Source organism: Protopterus annectens, chromosome 4.part1 (genome assembly GCF_019279795.1).
Source record: "Protopterus annectens isolate FY-2018-M chromosome 4.part1, PAN1.0, whole genome shotgun sequence".
Lineage (NCBI taxonomy): Eukaryota > Metazoa > Chordata > Ceratodontiformes > Protopteridae > Protopterus > Protopterus annectens.
This window is the reverse complement of record NC_056734.1, coordinates 237,357,069-237,379,693: the sequence shown is the minus strand read 5'-3', so window position 1 is coordinate 237,379,693 and position 22,625 is coordinate 237,357,069. Positions and strand designations below refer to the sequence as shown.

Below are 22,625 nucleotides of genomic sequence, written 5' to 3'. Positions count from 1 at the left end.
ATATATATATATATATATATATATATATATATATATATATATATATATATATATAAAAGCCAATAAATACATATATACATAGATATGCATACAACCATAGATATATATGTATATATCCACATGTCCACATATATACAGGACTAGGAATGCATATATATCAGCATATATATATATATATATATATATATATATATATATATATATATATATATATATATATGGCTCACCTTTCAAAGGGAGAAATCCATGTGTCCAAAAGCTGGAAGGCCAAAAGTATGTTCTCAACATTGCACGATCTTGCAATACATGCATCGAATGTGCAATGAGCGAATGTCACTATGCATTCCTCATTGCAGATTAGGCAATTTGGTTGTGGATGCCACTATAGTGGGGATGGGGAATAATTGCCTATCCCTACTGTAGTGCATATTAGGAGTTAGTACATTGCTGTGGGGGGCCCAACCCCCTAGAGGGGGGGGTGCAGGGAGGCATGCCCCCCAGCATTACGATATGTATTCCAACTTGCAGTTCGAGAGTCATCGAAGGTGCCTTTAGAACTGCAGTGTTTTTAACTGTGGTGCAGTAGGAAATGATGGGTTAGTCCTTTCGGTTTGCAAAAAGGACCGTTCGAAGGAATGGTTGTCTCCCTGTCAAAGTTGAACACATATATATCAATATAGGTATATATGGACATACAGTAAATAGTGTGGGAAGAAATAGCAAGGGAATTGTTATGGCTAGGCTTGTATAGGCCCAAGGGCCGATAGCCTAGTACCAACCTATGAACCTATGAACATATGTAGATGGAACTGGGAGCATACAACATATATGTCCACATGCACCATTGATGGGTTTTAGACCCAAACAACATACATCTGGCAACACACGGGACCCCGCCAATGTTGAACATGTCAAAGGCAGAGAATACAACCTGAACCTGGTATACCTCCTTTACCCAATCATGACAGGTGTAGATGAAGCTTAGGAGGTGCACAATGCCTATGTAGATCATAGCAGGCTTTTGTACACCATCTGACATGTAGGAATGTGTGTAGTTGTTAAGGAATCTACCTCCATTCACAGAATATGTTTCCACCAGGACTGCTTGGCATATTCCAACATTTCACAGGTGCCATCCCGTGGACATACAGTCTCTCACAGGTCATAGATGTGTCAATGCCCTCCTCCACACTGTTAAGGTGTGCAGCACTACTGGGGTTGCTATAACTCACTGGGTGTGGCTGTTGTGGACACAACTGCCATTATTGCAGTTACTGTTGCATCTATCCCCCCATGTAGCTGTCTGTAATACTGTACAGTGTATGTAATCAGGTTGTTAGTTGTTGTTTACACCATTCACAGTAGTTGAGCACCTCACACCCTCCTAAGGGTAGGGCTATGCTACCGGCATTGGCACACACATGTTACTTAGGTGAGGATTGCAGTAGAGTGGCGAGAGGGACATACACCCTGCTGTTAGCATGTTCAATGTCATCCACATTGCGGACTGCATATATAGCACTGTGTGATTGTGCCTATCCTGTCTTGGTGGGATTACATGTGCAACAGATGTGTTACCTGCAAGGGGACATACCTCCTTGTGTACAGTCTTGTACCTGTACTGCATCCAAACCAAAGGCACTGTGTGTTGTACCCAGCCATGGCATGTGTACCACCCACTACACTTACTGGTGTCGACTGTAGAAGGCCTACTGACACCACTACACCCATCAGCCATGTGGCACATGGAGAAACACAACACAATCAGAATAGATACTGGTGACAACAATACAACATTGTTAATTACAGCTATGATGCATCATGGCTGCATAGCTACACCTTCCAAGATATTAGCATTTCGCTTTACTGCTAACAACATGCAACACATCATTCCATTGCTATACTGTTGTACAGTCACCCTGTGCATCAGCACCATGTTAGCCTGTCCCTGCATTGATGTTACAGATGTCAGGGAGTGACACAGGTATCATCATATGCACAGGGTGTGTTGTTGGTTTGCCAGAGGCCTAGGCTGAGCCATACAATTGACAACGTGTGTGTGTGTGTGTGTGTGTGTGTGTGTGTGTGTGTGTGTGTGTGTGTGTGTGTGTGAGGGGGCATAGTACTGTTATGGGCCACTGGTGATGTCGTGTGTGCAGGTATGTGGTTGCCCTAGGTTTGTTGTTTATGTGTGTGTGTGTGTGTGTCTGCATGCACACAGTTCCTCCATGTGGGTGCCCTATACAGGGAATTGTGAGTCAGCTGCAGACTGTTCCTGGCAGGGTTTGCAGTTCACCGTCTCTGGCCACAGACATGGGAACTGTGCCTGGCAGGGGTGCTACAGGCAGTATCAGGTACAAAGCCAGACTAAGTACTGTCCCCCGAGTTTGACAGATGTCTACTGGATCCTGGTCCCTCCTGGGACTGGCCAGGGCCACATGCATGTGGTCTGCTATGATGGTATGTGGACAGCCCCATCCCCCACAGTGCTGGGGCTGGTACTGACACTACGGGAGCTGCTGTGACTGTTCGTACATCCACGGTGACCTCCAGATGCTGGTGTTGCTGCCATACGTCCACTTGGCCATCCCAACCATCCCACCCTGTCCTGAAGCATGGACATGACATTGTGGATGAGATCCAATGTCTCACCCCACCATCTATCCATGACCTTGGTGTAATTACGGATGGCACCTGCTAGGTCACAGATGCTGTCAGTTACAGAGGTGTGATGAGCCCTCTGCACCATTAGACCCTGCCTGGTGTACTGTTCCACATCTACCAGGGGCATGATGACCAACAGTGCTCCGACAAGCACCCCTAAACATCTGCCTATGTGATACCCCACCAGACATCTGGCTATAGCTACTGTGTCTTGACACACGTGCTATAGATACCACACTGTCCTGGCCAATGTCAACCTTAAGGTGTCCCTCAGCTAAGGCCAACGGTGATGAGGTACGTAGAGGCTTTGTGACTGTGTAGGTGGATAGGGTGGATATGTGTGGGTTGTCAATTGGTGGCCCTGATGACCCTTCCTGTGCTCAACACACCTATCCTCATGGTCACTGTCTGTATCAGTGACATCAGATTCCCTGCGGGGGAACCCATCTCCACCTCGCCACCTGTAAGGGGAAAACAGGGAATAGACTGTAAGACCTGTACAACACAGCTAAACAGTACATACACATACACACACACACACACACACACACACACACACACACACACACACGTGTGTGTGCAGACATGCAGACATGGCCACACACACAGACATACACACATGTAGTCGACATACATGGCAACCCATACACTCCCCCAGACAGCTCCTGCACCCCCATAACACACACAATAGCAGGTGATGGTGCAGTACAGTATCACAGACATACCTGTAATTACACACATGTCAGCATGTATGACATGTGGCACTCAACAGCATCCAGTGCAACTATAGTCAATCTCCATTACCAACATTATACATGGCCCTCCCCCTGGAACTCACTGCACCCATGCCCACAGCATTGCTGTGCATCTGTTCAGCACCCTGGTATGTACTGTGCACCATACCTCATGGGTGTACACACCATTGCAGGATGTGTATCTGTGTGTCAGTTGTTTTTTCACTGCTGCTCACAGCCTCTGTGTGTTTCTGGATCACATGTGGACACGTGTTTAGTGAATGCTTGATGTGTATTCACATATGCCATCATCAGTGGTGCATGTATGAGTGATAGACTACCATTAGACTGACCACAGACATAATGTACTGTACCTATGGTGAGTGTAGAGACCATTATTGACCATGATTGAGCCTTGGCTGATGTTGCCTATGGTAGACATATGTTCATAGGTGAGTACTGGTCTATTGGTCCTGGGGCCTACATAGGCCTATCCACAGGGGTTCCCAGCCATGCACCACCCACTAATGTTATTCCCCTGTGCCCCTGTCAGGCTGTCGCACAGACATACTACCCAGGGTGAATTCCCCATTTCCAATCCAATTGCCAAGTGTTTCTGTAAAGAGGGCTAATGAGTAGCATTGCCTGACATGTATGGGTAGTCCTTTCCAGAGTGTGGGGATTCTCCAGGACAGGGCCGTATCCCTCCTGTATGTTCTGTGTAATGTGTAGATGAGGTTTAGAACCCTGGAGTGTGTGTTAGTAGAGGGAGTGGGATGTCTTTATATGTGGCATGTTCAACTGCTGTGTGTATGACATAGCTGTGTATGTTGGGCAGATGTCAGCTGTGCCTGGGTAATGTGCACTGGAGTTTAGCCACAGTTGTCTGAGATGGACTGTGTATTGCATGTGCTTGAGGCTGGTAATCCCATTAGTGAGGTGTGTGCTGTATCAGTGGACATGTACAGCATGCATTATGGGTAGGTGTGTTAGATGTGTACATGGCCTACACCTTAGCTATGACATGCACAGTGAATTGCCAGGCATAACCTTAAACCATACTCACCGGCATCCGGCCGCTGCCTTGCTGGAATCTCAGAGGTACCCACATTGCGATGGGATAGAGTTGATGTCAGTGGCCACAGTTGTGGCATTGCTACAGGGCGGCTGCAATATTACAGTACAACAACAGCTGAAGTCCACAGTACTACAGATTATGCATTACTGCTTATCGATACTACACAGCAACATACCCCACATCTCACATATGCATGGTCTACCTGTACAGATGCATACACTACAGTAGTCTACTGATATGCCTTGGAACCTTACCTGCATGCTCCATGTCTGCTGTGTATGTAGCACCCACCTCCATGACTGTGTAAGTCTGTAGCTCTTGCGGGTGGGCAGGTGCTACCAGGCTCATGAGCAGCTCCTTCACTGTGGTGAGGGGGGATGGATGTTGTGGGCCCCCCCCCCATTGCAAGGTGATCACCCTGCATGGCAGCATGCCGACGTACTTGCCGGAACAGGTCACTACAATGGTGGTGGACCTGCTCATAAGTACGGCTGTGCATCCCCACCTCATTCACCCTGTGGACCACATCAGTCCACATGGCTGTTCTCTCCTGCTGGTCCTGGCTTGTCCGTGAGAATAGCAGCTAATAGTTGTGGATGATGCTGGTGATTATAATCTTCTCCTCAGTGGCACTGTAGGTGGGATTCCTCGGGTGGGCCATACTCCCTGAAAGACATAATGATGGAAATATGTCTGAGCAACTCATATGTCAAGTTTACCATAATACAATACACATATCAGTCTCCCACCACCATATCAGCTGCAACATAATGTTCACACTACGCTAGTGGTATGTGTCCGGTATGTGTACCATTGGGTCATATATTGTATTGTACAACACTTTCTGCTGTGTGTTTATAGACATGCTCCTTGTGGGGACACTAGAGTTGCTGGGCTGTTACAGGGTATTTCACCTGCATGCCATTGTCATTGCCACTGTGTTTCCACATATGCATGTGGTAGGCCTGCTATGTGATTGCTACACATCTGCCATTCTGTGATATTGGGGATATCTATGCATGCTGTTGGACATGTTCTGGGATTGTGTGGATTATTACACCCCACATATGTTCCATGACAGCTACACACCAGTATGTGTAGGGGTTATTTGCCAGCAGGAAGACCACTCCAACCTAATGTGCACATGTTACCAGTCCACATTACATCCGTGACCCACCATGGAACCTCATTATCTACTGTTCCATCACTACCTTCATGTGGAACCACCTCAGGGGATGGTGACCCCCCCCCATGGAGCACACACAGGCATGTGTCTATCATCCAGTTAGATTGTGGGTATTGTGCATAGGGAGTTCCACAGAGACATGGGGTATGTGCTATATCACCTGGAGGCATGCAGTACACATACACAAGATTCGACATGCATGTCCCTCCTGCCCAGCGCACAGCCCAGGCACCTTTTTGTCCATATAGATGCTGTCATGACTGTCCATGGGTGGGCACCATGTTCCCTTTGTTCCCATGTGGGGGATCGATGGCCTCCACATTCCAAATGTAACTACCACATATGTCATATACCGGCCCTGTATGCTTTCTTCTTTGTCACCCAACCAGACCTACATACCAATATGTGCCTAATACCCTTCACCAATATATATATATATATATATATATATATATATATATATATATATATCCCACCGTCTCATACATTTGCAATGTGTTCCCAACATGGGTTACACACCACACTCTACACTCCAGCTTGCAGCCATGCACTGGTTTGTAGGTATGTTGTGTATTGATGTGTGATGTTCTCTCACACATGTCATGGCAGGGGACATGTATTGATATATACAGACACACACACACACACACACATATATATATATATATATATATATATATATATGTAAACATACACATATATATATGTATATATATATATATATATATATATATATATGCATATATGTGTAGATATCATTTTGTGTTGTTTATATACCTATATGAATGTATAACTGTCTGAGGTTCTGTACACATACACAGCTGTGAATATGTATCACACATATATGTATCTGTATGTGGGGTACATACGAACATCTGGACTACACTCATGTACCCTATTTACTGCACAGCTGAACTGTTCTGCCTTGCTGCAACACAGACAGGTGTCACATGTGAACACAGACTAACATTAGGGGGGTATATATGTTGACAAGCCTTAGATAAGCATATTAACTTCTATGGTAGTTGGGCATGCTATGCTGCACTTTAACACGACTGTCCTGCAGGTGGTGTGGTCTCTCAACCATGTGTCTATCATGGCAGTATTAATGACCCCACCAGCCACCGGCCACAATAATTTACAGAACACAGATATCATGGGTCACATCTTTGCCATTCACTGCTGGTCTGCACATTTAACAGGTATTAACGCCCCCACCAGCCACCGGCCACAGTAATTTACAGAACACAGATATCATGGGTCACATCTTTGCCATTCACTGCTGGTCTGCACATTTAACAGGTATGTCCCACTGCCCACAGGGACTGACACTACTGTCCAGTGCAGTTGTTGAGCACAACATTACAGGAACAAGTACTAATGGCACATATACATCCTTTCACAGTATACATCCTATTATTCTATTTCATATACTACATGCCAGTAAATGCATATCTGTTTCACATACCTGTTTTGTTGTTTCCACTGTAACACAACCCTGAGCTTTGTGATCTTTCTTGAAGTTTTTTTTCCTATCTCTCTCTCTCTCTCTCTCTCTCTCTCTCTAGTAGAGTGATTGAGCTGGTATGAATAGATTTCAGCATGCTTTTGTTGGTATTGCACATGATCAGGTGGTGGCCTCTGCACCAGTCAGTGTCCACCAGTTGCTAATTGCATGCAGCCTGCTGTGTAGTACTTCAGATAACCACTGTCATGACAACCCTGTACTATAAATTGCTGCCTTCTGTGGGTGTTGTCCCTTCACCTTTACAGTATGGATGACATCCTTCCTGTGTGTGGACATCTGTGTTACAGACAGCAGGTAGCAGTACCTCTTACAGCAAAACCTGCAGACACAGGCCAAATCCACATTTGGGTAAGGTTCCAGACCTACAGACAGTGTGAGTAGTGTTGTTGTGTGCAATGTATCTTGCTGTTCTTACAGGGTTTCTGTGTACATGGCACTACTTTTTCATGGAATGTTGTCTGTCTGCATAGCTCTTAACTGTGGGCCTATCTGTATGATACCAGAGGGATTGGCTGTTAGGTTTTGACTGTCCACCACACAGGTATTGTCCCAAATATATATGTGGCATTCTGTCTGTTGAGTGCTATCAGTTCATGGCTACACCCATTTGTATTTCAATGTTGTTTTCCTGCATAAGGGTATGCTGCAACGAATCCTGTAACACCAGGAAGTTCCAGGGTGTGTAACAGCAATAATGCAAATATGGCCCTATGTTTCTGCCTCAGTCCTCCACATATATGCCAGTCTTTGTCCTGTTCTGATACAGGAAGGGTTGTTAGGTAATGGCCTATCATTATTTACCACTAGCATTACTGCTGTCATCCCAGTCATGTCATGGACTCCCACACCAACTATTGGGCCAAGTCCATATATATGGGGGCAACAGCTGGAGAACACATATATGCCCTTGTACATTCCAGAGGTAAGTGTGTGGTACACCAGTGTTCCTTGCCCTTGTACAGCATTTTTTTTGGGGGGGGGTCTATGTCATTAACCTAAGCTATGGCACCTTTTCAGGGATATAACTGTTAAGACGAGGATCATTCAGTGTGATAGTGAGATGTTAGGTTAAGCAATGTTATGTACAAAATACTGTGACATTAACACACATGCTACTTTTCCCCTAGGGCTTGACTACAGGGTGTAATTGGAAGCTGCTGAACTACATCTGTAATTGTTGATTGTTATGTATCCTGAAGGCAGATCCTGTTTCTACTGTTGTATTAATTGAAGGCCTTGGCTTGGACAGCATAGTATGGTATATATACACATTGCTTGCATCTACTGTTTTGTGTGGGCCTTGCATTCATGACTGATTACATATTTCAAACCTTATGTGGTGTCAGTACTGGCATACATTATTGTATAGTACAGGAATAAAGGTTATCTGTGTATGCATACCTGTGTGTCATGTCATGTCCTTTGAATTGTGGGTGGGTATATGTTTAATGTCAGTATTCCCATTTGTGGGAATGGTTGCCACACTACACATTTCACAGGTGCAGTTGAAGGGCTTGTGGCTGAGGGATATTTTGCACCCAGTACTTCCACACTACTTCTACATATGTATGTCTACTGATTCATTTTGTGTGTGTATATGTGTATGTACCTATATATAGCTCATATGGCTATATCTATATATATGTATCTATAGATATATACATCTGTGTGTATCTCTCTCTCTCTGTATATATATATATATATATATATATATATATATATATATATACACATACATATGAACATTTGTATGTATCTATATACAGTTGATGTTATATGATTATTTGTGAGTCATACATTAATATATATATCTACATATAGCTGTCTATCTGTCTACATTTACAGATATATATCTGTCCATATGTCCATGCATGTTCGGCTCATACTTTGACCTGTTCCTCATTCGCTTGGCAATTGTCATGGATGATCATAGCATTGAAGTCAGTAACTAGTGGCAACACTTTTGTGTTTCAGACTTCATCTCCTTCTACATATGTGTCCTAATACATATAACTGTGTAACTAGCAACATTTTAAGTGTATCAGAGCATTAGTTGACATATATCCGTATCTGTACCCACAGTGTGGCATACCTTGTCCAGACTTCTTGCATTAACAGGTTATGTGGTGTGTTCCTGTACTGTTGACTGATTGTGCTGCATGATATGTTTGTGAAAGCTTTAGGATATGTATATCTGCCATGGTTTAGAGGTAAATCACTTTGTGTATGGAGTGCAGTGTCCTGGGTTTGAGCCTTGTTGAGGCAGTTTATTTTGTTGCTGGGCAGAACAAGGGATGTTGGCTACAGAGTGATTAAGGCACTTTTAAGCAGTTGTAAGCGGGTTTGCACGTGTTTGTGTGATGGTAAGCACTGCCAACCTCCGCTTATGTTTTCTTACAGTCAGTTAGCTTTGAGTTTCTCAACCTGTGCAGGCATAACTTACCCCCGCGCAAACCCGAGCAAACCTGCTAATTGCTGCTTAACAATGCTTACTGCCGTTTACCCCCATGCTAATTCCTTTAAAAGGAAAAAAAAGGGTTGATAGGACAGTGGTGAAAAATGGGGCACAAAGAGGGAAAGACAGTAGGGAAAATAGCCAGGCATGTGCAGGAAGGGTATAGGAAAGGTCCATAGTTGCCCATTTCTTCTACAGCAACAGCTGTGCATATACACTATATTTGAAGGTACATTTGGACCCTCAAACCCCTGGGAGAGGGGTGAGGACAACATATATTCATTGTGATGCTAATTAGACCAGATTACATGTGTCCAGTGGACGCGTGTGCGAAATGGACAGCTATGTATGTGACAAGATTTTTTTGTGAAAACAGATTGCCCTTTTTTTTTCAGGTGAGAGTGGGATGTTGGGGAGGGGTAGTAGGTATATTTGGGGAGGTAGGTTGGGTAGGTTAATAGACAAGACACACAAAATGCATACAGGGCCAGTATATGACACATGTGGGAGGTAAACACTTTGGACGGGGAGGGGTGTTCAGAAGTCGCAAACCCATGAGCCCCCAACTGGAAACAGTGGGACTGAGGTCCGTACCTATGGCCACCCACCACTGCACCTTCACGGCGCCGAAGGTGGCTGTGCTGGGGGCTCTGTAGGAGGGGCAGGCTCACCCTCTAATGGTGCCACTTGGCCCTCAAGCTGGCGTAGTCACTCTCGATACTCCAGATCAAGCTCCTTATGCACCACGGCCTGGACCTGTTGACGGGTGACAGGTTCCCCTCCACGCCCACTCTGAGGGGGGGGTGAGCCCCATCCCCTGCAGTCTTTCCACCTGATGGTGGCACAGGGCCCATGGAGGAGGAGGTCCCAGGCTGGGCCCCAGATGTGCTGGTGCCTGGTGCCATGGCAAGCTTAGGTGGGACAGGTGGGTCCGCTGGGACCACCCTTCCCATGCGAGCTGTGTTGTCACAGGTTTATGACAGATATAGGTTAGTAACAGTCAACAGCATTCAGGATTAGTTATAACAGCATGCATAGGTATTCCCATTAACCAACACACCAGATTTAACACAGTTGCAGAGCAAGCAGAACACGTGCATATATGGAACAACAATGGCCATTACAGGAGCATGCAAGTTTCATTGATGGCAACAGGCCACCAGTATGGGTATATTTTCACATGGTACATGCATAGAAACAAATGTGAATATTTATAAATCATTAGGACATATGTCCCAACAAACGTGTGGAGTGTACACATACCAGTTGAGGAGTCTCATTGGGTTATTATGCACACATGGTAGGGGTGAGAGAGAGAGTTCAATTAACAATTAATATATCCTTGTAGTTTTCACAGCATTCTTAGTCACTGCAGTGGTCTTTCCCTTATATGTATTATTACACTACACAATGGTCTTATATTGTACACTGGTATGTTTATAAATTATTATATACATGACCTGTCTTACATACAGGCGTGCCAGGCTGCAGGTGTTAATGCAACATATGTTGAGAATTGCTGTCATACACTTTGGGTGAGGTGCTAGAATGACAGGCTTGTTTCCATATACATTCTCTGACTATGCACACATTTGAATATCAGTTATATGCTATCGACAGCTGCCTACAATTCTTGGGACATCACACTGGATTTTCAGGGGAACAAGGTGCCAAGCTGGTGATATGGGCCATTTATCTGGACATGCTGGACTGATTGGAACAATTGTGGGGTATGACTATGCATACAACTTACATTTTGAACATTCTAGCAAATTCTGTATTGTTGTTGGGTGTAAGTACATATACAGCTTTCTATCTGAACATTGTATCAAAATCTCTACAGTTGTGAGGTATGATTATGCATACAACTTAGTATCACTCCCAGGATTCAAACCCCTGCTGTGTGTGACAAAATATTATAGCTAACATCACAGTACACTGTGCTATCAGGGAGTTGATATAAAGCTTTCAACTGTTTTCTGTCTAAATCTCCCTAACTTGTACAATATAACTGACCTCTTAGCCCTTCCAACATTGTTATGCAGGACTTCATGCCCATTTTATCTGCATACCATGGTGTGCGCGACACTGCTTAAGATACAACATTACTATTTATAGTATGGAACAGATCATCAACATATGAGAGAAGAGTAAACAGAAGCATTCCAGGGGTTATACCTTTATTCACAGACTATCACACATTTATATCTTCTGATACAACACTTTCTAAGGCTCTTATATTTATTTGTTATGACAGTACATGCAGACTGATTACTAACCTGCCTCGCGACACAGCCTTTGCAGCCTAGCATCATGGGCTTGCTGGTTTGCAGCCCACTCATCTGCACCTGTTAGAATAATGCTGTGATATTTAGCCATGCCTATCCATAGTATACACAAGCTAGGCAATTATTTACTACTTAGTAGAATGAGTACTTACTCAGTCCTGGAGCACTGGGCATTTGTCGAGACTCCTGGATCCACTGTTCCAGTACATACCCCCTCCGCCGCTTCAGGTCAGCATGGTGGTGCCTGGCCTGCTCACCAGTCCGGGGGATACCTGTGGCACTGGTGAGGTCATGGGTGAGACTGTCCCAAGCCTCTGTTTTATACTGCGAGCCTTGGTACTGGCCCTGCAGTAGTCTCTGATTATGGTGTTTTACCAGGAGCCATACCATGATTTTTTACTTCTGGATGCCCCAGTGCTGCGCTCTAAATTGAGTGCCTTCACCCACACCAGCCATTCTGCCTGCAGTAGGAAGCTGCAACCAGTTATGGGTAGTATACCCACCTGTGGGGTTTAAGTACAGCCATTTACCCACACTTCCCCATGATTGGCCAGTTTTGAAAAGGCTAAGCTATGGGCAGACCTGCTTACATGAGGTTGGCACTGCTTAAAGAGGTATACCGCTAAGCAGATTGAATTGGCTCCCCTACACATTGCTTACACTTACTAACTTGAACTTGTGGTTAGCATTGCTTAATAGGTAATTAGCACTATATTTGCCATTTGGCAATGATTTATTCTTCATTACAGGTTATATATGTGTCTGGTATCCATGATTCATGTATACATACACTGTATGGGGACCTGGGGGCTTCTACAATTTATTACAATAACACCTCAAATCTATGCTTACTGCAGTACTCCAGTTCACATATTTATGTTCTGTGGCAGGTTATCCAACATCACACTGTACATAGATTCAGTTCAGATGTTTGGTTTGATTTTCCTGTGGTGAGGATTAGTTTGCTGATACCCCATTTATATCTATTGTTATGATGGCTTGGTGGTTAACTACTGTGATTATAGTGTGCAGGATCCTGAGTTTGAGCCTTGTAGAGACAGTTTATTTTTTGGCTAGGCAGAACAAGGGCCGTTGGATCCAGATTGATTAAGGCACTTTAAAGCAGTTGTTAGCAGGTATGTGTGGGCACTGCTAACCTCTGGTTATAGTCTCTTACACTCAGTTAGCTTCTTCTTTGCTTAATCTGTGTAGGCAATGCTTACCCCCTCGCAATCACACTTAGACACGCTTACTACTGCTTATTTGAGCTTAAACCTGCTTACTAGTGCCTTATTCATTATGACACTGACACTTCACATGTGAATTTCATGCAGTACTCCAGTTCACATTCAAATGTTATTATGTAGGTTATACGGCAAAAAAATGTAAATATATGTTCATATACAGTTTTCTCATGGAAAATGATACGTGCTGCATTGGGACGAAAACTGGGAATGCTTGTTCATTAGGCGGATGCTCTAACCACTACACTATTGCTGTGCTGCTTTATTTGCATATATATTCCTTGTTATCCTCTTCAGACTTTTCAGCTGCTTTAACCGTAGCTAAGCGATGGGCAAACCCACGCACTTATGGTTAGCTGTACTCGAGGTTTTAAAAAAAATGAATACAAGGATTTCTTTGTTTTATTTCAATGTACTGTTGCTGTTGAACACATGGGGACTGTTGGTGGAGATATGCGGACACCTATGAGCAGTTGCGCTCATTTATTTACACTTTCTTCTATTTTTCTTTGCAGGGTTGTGTTTATTCTGAGAGCTCTGCTCTCAGACATACCCCCTGCACTCATCCACACTCAGTGTAGGATTTGGAGCTCAAGCAGCATGCCTTCATTATTATGCATGGTGCGCTGCCGTCCTCCTCTTAAACTGCCGCTTACGTGCAGGACTAGTTTAGTCCTGCACAGCAGATTAGTAAATCCGGGGGAATGATTTTTAAATGTTAAAAATATATCACAACAATGAAAAAATCACCACAATACAGCATTAACAACTCTCGTCATAAAATGGTTTAAAAAGACACACAGACAAGTGTGTTGTGCTCTAAAACTAAAAAAATGCATTAAAGCTCTCACAGTTTTGCTGCCTTCATTTTAAAAATATAATTAATAATAATAGTATTATTGAGTTGTTATTCTTAAGAAGTGTTTATTAAACAGACAAAATCCTGACAGAAATAAATGCCAGGTAGTTGCCACAGCGTGAACACAAGTACTATACACCCAGTAAATGCATAAGCAGTGTGCACTAAAATCCTGTCAACGCATTGTTTTTATACTAATTGTTAATAGGTAAACAATAAAACATACTTGAGTAGTTGATTAATACAATAATTGAAACTCCATTAGAACAGTCACCACTCATAAATATAAAGAGCACATAAACTAACTTGAAACATTTTAAAAGGGACATTTGCCTTCACCTGTAATTATTTTATCTAAGCAAATATAAATATGTAAATATTGTTTAAATAAAAAATGTAATCCATGTCAACGACCCATTATTATTACTACTGCTAATCCCCAAAGAGTGGGGATTAAGGTACAAGCCACCACTGGGTAAAGCGTTACTCAATGGTGAGGATCTCGTGAATACAAACATCAAGGGGACTAATGGTTTTGAAAGTGCTATGGTCATTAAATATTCCAGTGAGAAAGATGACATTAAAAGAATGATAAGCAGTAACTGGAATATTTTTAGGGAAAATGCATCGTTACTCCCCAGTGTGGGTATACAACACCACTTTGCATACAAGACAGAAGATAATATTAAAGGGCTTTTGGAAATGAGCAAAACTGCCATCAGTAACTTACCCAATACAATCAAAGGATTGTCAAAATGTGGTATATGTAATTATTGTAATGATATTTTGCCAGGAGATAGAATAAAAACAATAAAGTGTATGTCAAACTGAGAACTAAAACCTGTGTAGCTAAAAGGGTTGTATATATTGTTCAATGCTGATCATGTTTAGCATTTCATATAGGTAAAACCAAAAGAAAATTAAACAAAAGGATTTATGAAAACAAACATGATATAAAAAATCAGAATATTAATAACGCTCTATTCAAGCATTCTACAACATGCTCACATTTCACTGGATTTAAATTTGCCATCTTAGATACAGTAAAACCAGACTCTAGGGATGATTGTTGGAAAACTAGAGTAGAGTACAGAGAGCTAGCTGTATTGGTAGTTGAGACTGAATGCTTCCACTCCTCCAGGTATTAATGAAAATGTTTCCATTACTCCTACTTTAAAACAAAGGGCAGCAAAACTGTAAAGTAAGGCTGCTAGCAGCAACAATGTTTTTTTGTATTTTTTTATTCTTTACAATTTTCAGACACACATTCATACTTTTTATGGTTTTATATTTATTGGAGAAGGTTTGCGCAACTCCACTATGGTAATTTGGAAGATTAATGTAACTTTAATGTTTTATCAAAATGTTATTGAATTATTTTTTTCAAGAAATAAACAGTTTTAAGTATTTTTTTACAAAATATTTATTTAGAAATAAGTAGTAGTAGTAATAATAATGGGTTATAGACATACCCCCGGATTCACTAATCCTCCGTGTAAGACTTAATAAGTCTTACTCGGAGGCTGCAGTTGAACAGTTTGACGTCAGTGTGCCATGAATATTCATGAGGGCACGCTGACTCAACCGTAACTCTTACACGGACTGAGTAGGAAAGCAGGGGGCATGTCTGACTGCCGAGCAGTCTAAATGTGCACGCCCCTGCAAGGTTTTAAAAAGCATAATGTCAACACACAAGAGCGAGTTCGCTCAAATGTACTTGCACCCAACACCACACTCCCTGACACTGTAAACCCCCATGACACTTATATAAAGTAAATAATTATATTATTTTTTTTAAATCCACGATATAGCTGCCCGTATTTGCGCGTGTGTGCGCGGGTGTGCCCATTGCTTAGCTACAGTTAGCAATTCTGACATGGAAGAGCATAAGAAAGAATGTTTATGCAAATCACACCAAATTGCAATAGCGTAATGGTCAAAAGCATTCATGATTCGAGTCCCACCACTCCCCTTCTTATTTATGTTTTAAATCAGTATTTGAAATAATACCAGACATATATGATTAAAATTTTATTAAAAGCAGTGACATGGCCAATGTATCAGTGAACAAACTAAATATTTTTAAAGGACCCAGATATATAATAACCTGCTGTTAAGCAACGCTTTACACAGCTAAACACAGGTGCCCATAGTTTAATAGCGCTTTACCCAGCTAAACAGAGGTGCCCATAGTCTAATAGTGCTTTACCCAGCTAAACAGAGTTGCCCATAGTTTAATAGCGCTTTACCCAGCTAAACAGAGTTGCCCATAGTTTAATAGCGCTTTACCCAGCGCAATAGAGTTGCCCAAAGTTTAAAAGCGCTTTACCCAGCGCAATGTGTTTGCGCGGATGTGCACCCCGCACCAACCAGGGCACCGTAGGGCACCATGGAGCAACGTAGAGCTAAGTTGCTTAAACGCAGCCACACCCCCTAGCCTGTCTAGACCGGATTAAAATAAAAGAATGACAAGGATCGAACCCAGGACCCTGTGCATCATAATCAAAGCACAGAACCACTAAGCCATGACAACATAGGGGAAGCAGCCACTATTAACATTCATAAACTTACGAATGGTAGTTTAACCATTACTAAGCAGGTCTGCAGTCAGCCGAGAATTTTACAAAATGGCCAGTCACAAAAACGTGCAGGAAATGCGGCATATTTAAGCCCCATAGGTGGGAATACTCGCCATAACTGATTGTAGCTCACATTTGCAGTCAGAATGTCAGGTGCAGGAGAGGGTTCATGCTTCCGAGCGCAACGTTGGGGCATCGAGGAGTCCAAATACATGGTCAAAATAATCTCTCACCTTAATGATGATCATTCTGAAATATCTTAGGCCTAGTTCAATGTTTTCAATTTTTTTTCCTAATCAAGTATACCTGGCAGCAATTTCAGCCTTTTAGCATTTTGTTTGTTTTATATCGTATCTATTTGCTTATTTATTTTATTTTTATTTTATTTTATTTATTTTATTTAACATTTGTTGACCGGGAAAGTCCGACTAGGTTCCACAGATCCTGTTTTCAGCGGAGGCCCGGGGAGAAATACTCCAGAATCCATATAATATTTCCAACATCTGTAAATGGAGAGATATTTATCTTTTTCACTAGCCTGTTTTTAGTACTTCCATAATTACTATAATTGTCATTGCTACTAAAGCTAAAGCTAAATACTATGGATTCTGTCATCAATATTCACAAAATAGCTTTCCTTCCCTGGGATATAATGCAAATAGTGTACATAGTTGTCTTTTTGTTTCACTCAGCTTATTGTCTTTATTGTGTATATCTGTTTGGATGATTATGCACATTTGTTATTTTGGATTTAACCATTACTTATTGTTAACATTATTGATCTGTTTGGATGATTATGCATGTTTGTTATTTTGGATTTAACCGTTACTTATTGTTAACATCATTGATCTGTTTGGATGAGTATGCATGTTTGTTATTTTGGATTTAACCGTAACTTATTGTTAACATTATTGATCTGTTTGGATGATTATGCATGTCTGTTATTTTGGATTTAACCGTTACTTATTGTTAACATTATTGATCTGTTTGGATGATTATGCATGTTTATTATTTTGGATTTAACTGTTACTTATTATTAACACTATTGATCAAAATAAAAGAAAACATACTTAGTTGATATTATTACCTACTTGGGACATGAAGTTTATGTTGGAAAGATAACTTTACCTCCCTTTGAAGTAACAGATTCAGTAGAGTTAAAATGCACGTAATGGTATGCAGTTCCTTCTGACAGTCACAAGTTTTCATATGTGAGACAACTGATTTATTACTCTTCAGAGGAAGGGTGTCATTGAAAACCAGTCCATTTATATGTCAGAGATAGTCTTTGCAATGACTGTTAATCAAACAACCCAAAAGATGCACAGCAATGTCTGCATCTTGTAGGTGCTCATTGCATCTGATTTGAACTTTCAGGTGTACGAAGAAAGTCTGATATTTTAGAAAGACTGATAGACCTTTTATGCTTTTTTAATGAAAGGCAAGAAGGCCAACCAGTCAGTAAACAGACTCATCATTACTAATTGGTTTGCACGCCATATTATTTTTGCTGTAATGTATAAATACAATAAAGCTTGGCGAGTGCTGGTCATCACAGGGTCTAAGCACAGCCGGTGAAATTTCTGACCTGGAATGAAAATAGATATCTTAGGTAACTGTTATTGTAAGTATCCTTACAAATAAATATGCTTTCTGATGCAATCAGATGGTAGACAAGCTATGAAGTGATCAGGTCTAACAATTTTTTCCATCTGCTTCCTGCCATCCATTACTCTGACATCTTTCTGGTCCCCTTCAGCCCACTGAGTGAGAAATGGTAAGGAAACTGTCATTGAGGAAGACATTGGGGGTATTCTTTTCAGCCTTACCATAACCTGTGCATGGCTGTGTCTGAGAGCTTGACATTCAGTGGACCTTGAGAGTAATGTCTGCTCCTCTGCATATTATGTAACCATGGATGACCTAACCCTTGCAGATGGAACCTCTGTGAGATCTCTGGTTTCTACCAAAGATTCTACTGCAGAGTGTGTGTCTAGAAACACTTCCAATTCCTCCCTGTCAAAAGTGTCGAGCAGGCTTCAACCTCATCATCATCAACATCCCTATAACAGCTTCCATGGACACTTGAGCTGTTTGTTAAACTTGGGTTGTTGGGTCATAGATATGGCTTAATATGTTTGTGCTAATGGAATTGACTAGGCAGGTTTGATAATTTAATGCAGGTTAATTGCAATGTAAGACGTGAAGAATTGCGAGTTGGATCCACAGAATAAACCAAACAGAAGCAGCAGTCCCAAAACGCTAGCTGCTTCCTCTCACAGACAAACCAGCCCAAGGAAGACTAAGCTGTTACTATAAAAAATCTTTTAATGAAACAACAGTTGAGCGCTTTCACTCGGCTAAGCGAGCTTCATAAGAACAATGTTGTAAATGATGCACTACCATTAAATAACACATTTGGCGCCAAAATAGCGTCACATATCAATTAGAAAAACAATAGGGTCAATTAAAACATTTACAAAGGAATATCCTTGTGTAATTTATTTTAAAAAGTTAAATTAAAAAGTACTGAATAAGCAAAAAATAAATGAATATATTAATGAACTGGGTGACTTCAAGTACTAACAATCCAGTAAAAGTAAGGGCTTAATAGAGAAATAGTCATTAATCCCTGGTGCTGTAAAAGCATCAGTGAAGACTTGCCACCATAGTTCCCTATAGGCCAGAAAGTTCTTAACATTACCTCCTCTAGGGTTCCTCTTTACTGACTCAAAATGGCAAATTTAAACATATGATCATTACCGTATTCTAAAATATGTCTTGACAGGGCATTTTTGGTGTCTTTCTTTTTTATGCAGTAAAGATGTGAATATATTCTCTGTCTAAATTGTCTTTCAGTCTTTCCTATATAATAGGAATGACATACTGAACAAACAGCGATATAGACAAGCATAGTAGACCTACAATTACCCTTAACTGGGTAGATCTTAATATTATTATAGTTGGTCAGAACTAATCTACTCGATTCGCAGATGGTCATACATTGATTGCAGGACCCACATTTTGTCGTATTTGACCCTGTGTTAGGAACATCAATACTGTCCCCTTCCAAGATGTTTTTAAGATTTCTGCCCATTTTGTATACAATTAAAGGTCTGGGACCTACAATGTCTGCAATTTCCTGAGTGACAGTTAGAATGTGCCAATTTTTGACTAGAATTCCTTTAATAATATGACTAAATGGTCCGAATTCTAAAACAAAGGCTCTCCTAAATGTCTTATTTTCAACTATATGAGATTGCTCAACAGTAAAGGAACTAATAGCATTATTTGTCCCTGTGATGGGAGTAGGCACCGGAGCAGTGTTACATTCCGACCCTAACAGGGGCAAATACTTCTTTCCCCACTGACTAATGACGTAAGTAGCTATGTCATCCATCAATTCTATATCATAGCCTCTGTCAGCAAAAAGAGTGGAAATATAGCTGATTTCTTTTAACATGTCTTCGTGCGTAGAAGTCATCCTGATTGCCCTTATGCACTGACCTTTAAAAATATTCCTTTTCATTCTGGTGGGATGGTAACTATTGTAGTCCAAGTAAGAATTAGTGAACGTGTTCTTCCTGTGTACAGTAGATTTGAAACCATAACTGTCAACGGCAATAAAAGTGTCTAAGTATGGTACACCATTGGTACTGGTAGTAGAAGTGAATTTTAGAAATTCACTACTTTGATTCAAATAGCCCATAAATGCTTCGAACGTAATGCTGTCACCATTCCAAAGAATGTATATATCGTCTAAATATCGGGAGTAATAAACGATGTTCTGGTAGAATGTACAGTTGAAAATAAAATTTGCCTCCCAATCAAGCATAACCAAATTAGCAAACATGGGGGCGCAAGCTGCTATAGGTGTTGTTATAGACACTACTCTAAAATTTATATATTCTGAACTTGACCATCTTGTGAAGGACTCCTGGGAATTTTTAAGGAAGTTTCCAGCCAACATGAGCAGTAAGGGCCTTCTTTTTAGTTCCATAGATGTGGTAGATTTATTTAGTTGTATACCTATGGAAGAAGGTCTTGAGGCATTCTCCAGGAGTCTTAGAAAGTACACGAAATTCAGTTGGGACAAAATTTCCCTTCTTGTTGAATTAATGAGTATTGTGTTGGAGAACAATTTTGTCTACTATGAGGGAGAAATTTTCAAGCAAACCAAAGGAGTGGCAATGGGGGCAGCTTGCGCCCCCATGTTTGCTAATTTGGTTATGCTTGATTGGGAGGCAAATTTTATTTTCAACTGTACATTCTACCAGAACATCGTTTACTACTCCCGATATTTAGACGATATATACATTCTTTGGAATGGTGACAGCATTACGTTCGAAGCATTTATGGGCTATTTGAATCAAAGTAGTGAATTTCTAAAATTCACTTCTACTACCAGTACCAATGGTGTACCATACTTAGACACTTTTATTGCCGTTGACAGTTATGGTTTCAAATCTACTGTACACAGGAAGAACACGTTCACTAATTCTTACTTGGACTACAATAGTTACCATCCCACCAGAATGAAAAGGAATATTTTTAAAGGTCAGTGCATAAGGGCAATCAGGATGACTTCTACGCACGAAGACATGTTAAAAGAAATCAGCTATATTTCCACTCTTTTGCTGACAGAGGCTATGATATAGAATTGATGGATGACATAGCTACTTACGTCATTAGTCAGTGGGGAAAGAAGTATTTGCCCTGTTAGGGTCGGAATGTAACACTGCTCCGGTGCCTACTCCCATCACAGGGACAAATAATGCTATTAGTTCCTTTACTGTTGAGCAATCTCATATAGTTGAAAATAAGACATTTAGGAGAGCCTTTGTTTTAGAATTCGGACCATTTAGTCATATTATTAAAGGAATTCTAGTCAAAAATTGGCACATTCTAACTGTCACTCAGGAAATTGCAGACATTGTAGGTCCCAGACCTTTAATTGTATACAAAATGGGCAGAAATCTTAAAAACATCTTGGAAGGGGACAGTATTGATGTTCCTAACACAGGGTCAAATACGACAAAATGTGGGTCCTGCAATCAATGTATGACCATCTGCGAATCGAGTAGATTAGTTCTGACCAACTATAATAATACTAAGATCTACCCAGTTAAGGGTAATTGTAGGTCTACTATGCTTGTCTATATCGCTGTTTGTTCAGTATGTCATTCCTATTATATAGGAAAGACTGAAAGACAATTTAGACAGAGAATATATTCACATCTTTACTGCATAAAAAAGAAAGACACCAAAAATGCCCTGTCAAGACATATTTTAGAATACGGTAATGATCATATGTTTAAATTTGCCATTTTGGAGTCAGTAAAGAGGAACCCTAGAGGAGGTAATGTTAAGAACTTTCTGGCCTATAGGGAACTATGGTGGCAAGTCTTCACTGATGCTTTTACAGCACCAGGGATTAATGACTATTTCTCTATTAAGCCCTTACTTTTACTGGATTGTTAGTACTTGAAGTCACCCAGTTCATTAATATATTCATTTATTTTTTGCTTATTCAGTACTTTTTAATTTAACTTTTTAAAATAAATTACACAAGGATATTCCTTTGTAAATGTTTTAATTGACCCTATTGTTTTTCTAATTGATATGTGACGCTATTTTGGCGCCAAATGTGTTATTTAATGGTAGTGCATCATTTACAACATTGTTCTGATGAAGCTCGCTTAGCCGAGTGAAAGCGCTCAACTGTTGTTTCATTAAAAGATTTTTTATAGTAACAGCTTAGTCTTCCTTGGGCTGTTTTGTCTGTGAGAGGAAGCAGCTAGCGTTTTGCAATGTAAGACGTGATTGTGCCTACGTTTAAGGGAAGCAGAGTTCTGCTGAGTTCTAGAACACCAATGAGAAGAGAAAAATAATTAATTTGTTTACTTTTGATAATTTTCGTTTTTTTATACATTGAAAAATGTTTTTTTTTTCCTTAGGAAAAAGCGATCTATGACTGCACAAGGTGAGAAAATTTACCATTTATCAATGT

General features: G+C 41.0%; 1 protein-coding gene across 1 annotated transcript in view; it reads left to right on the top strand.

Annotated features, from left to right (window-relative positions):
- LOC122801198 (phospholipid scramblase 1-like) overlaps positions 1 to 22,625 on the top strand; it is a 621,378-nt gene that overhangs the window by 122,660 nt on the left and 476,093 nt on the right. Inside the window, exon 2 of the mRNA XM_044070756.1 lies at positions 22,573 to 22,598. Within this exon, the coding sequence (XP_043926691.1) occupies positions 22,586 to 22,598 (13 nt within the window). The 5' untranslated portion in view covers positions 22,573 to 22,585. The remainder of the gene's footprint in view (positions 1 to 22,572; positions 22,599 to 22,625) is intronic.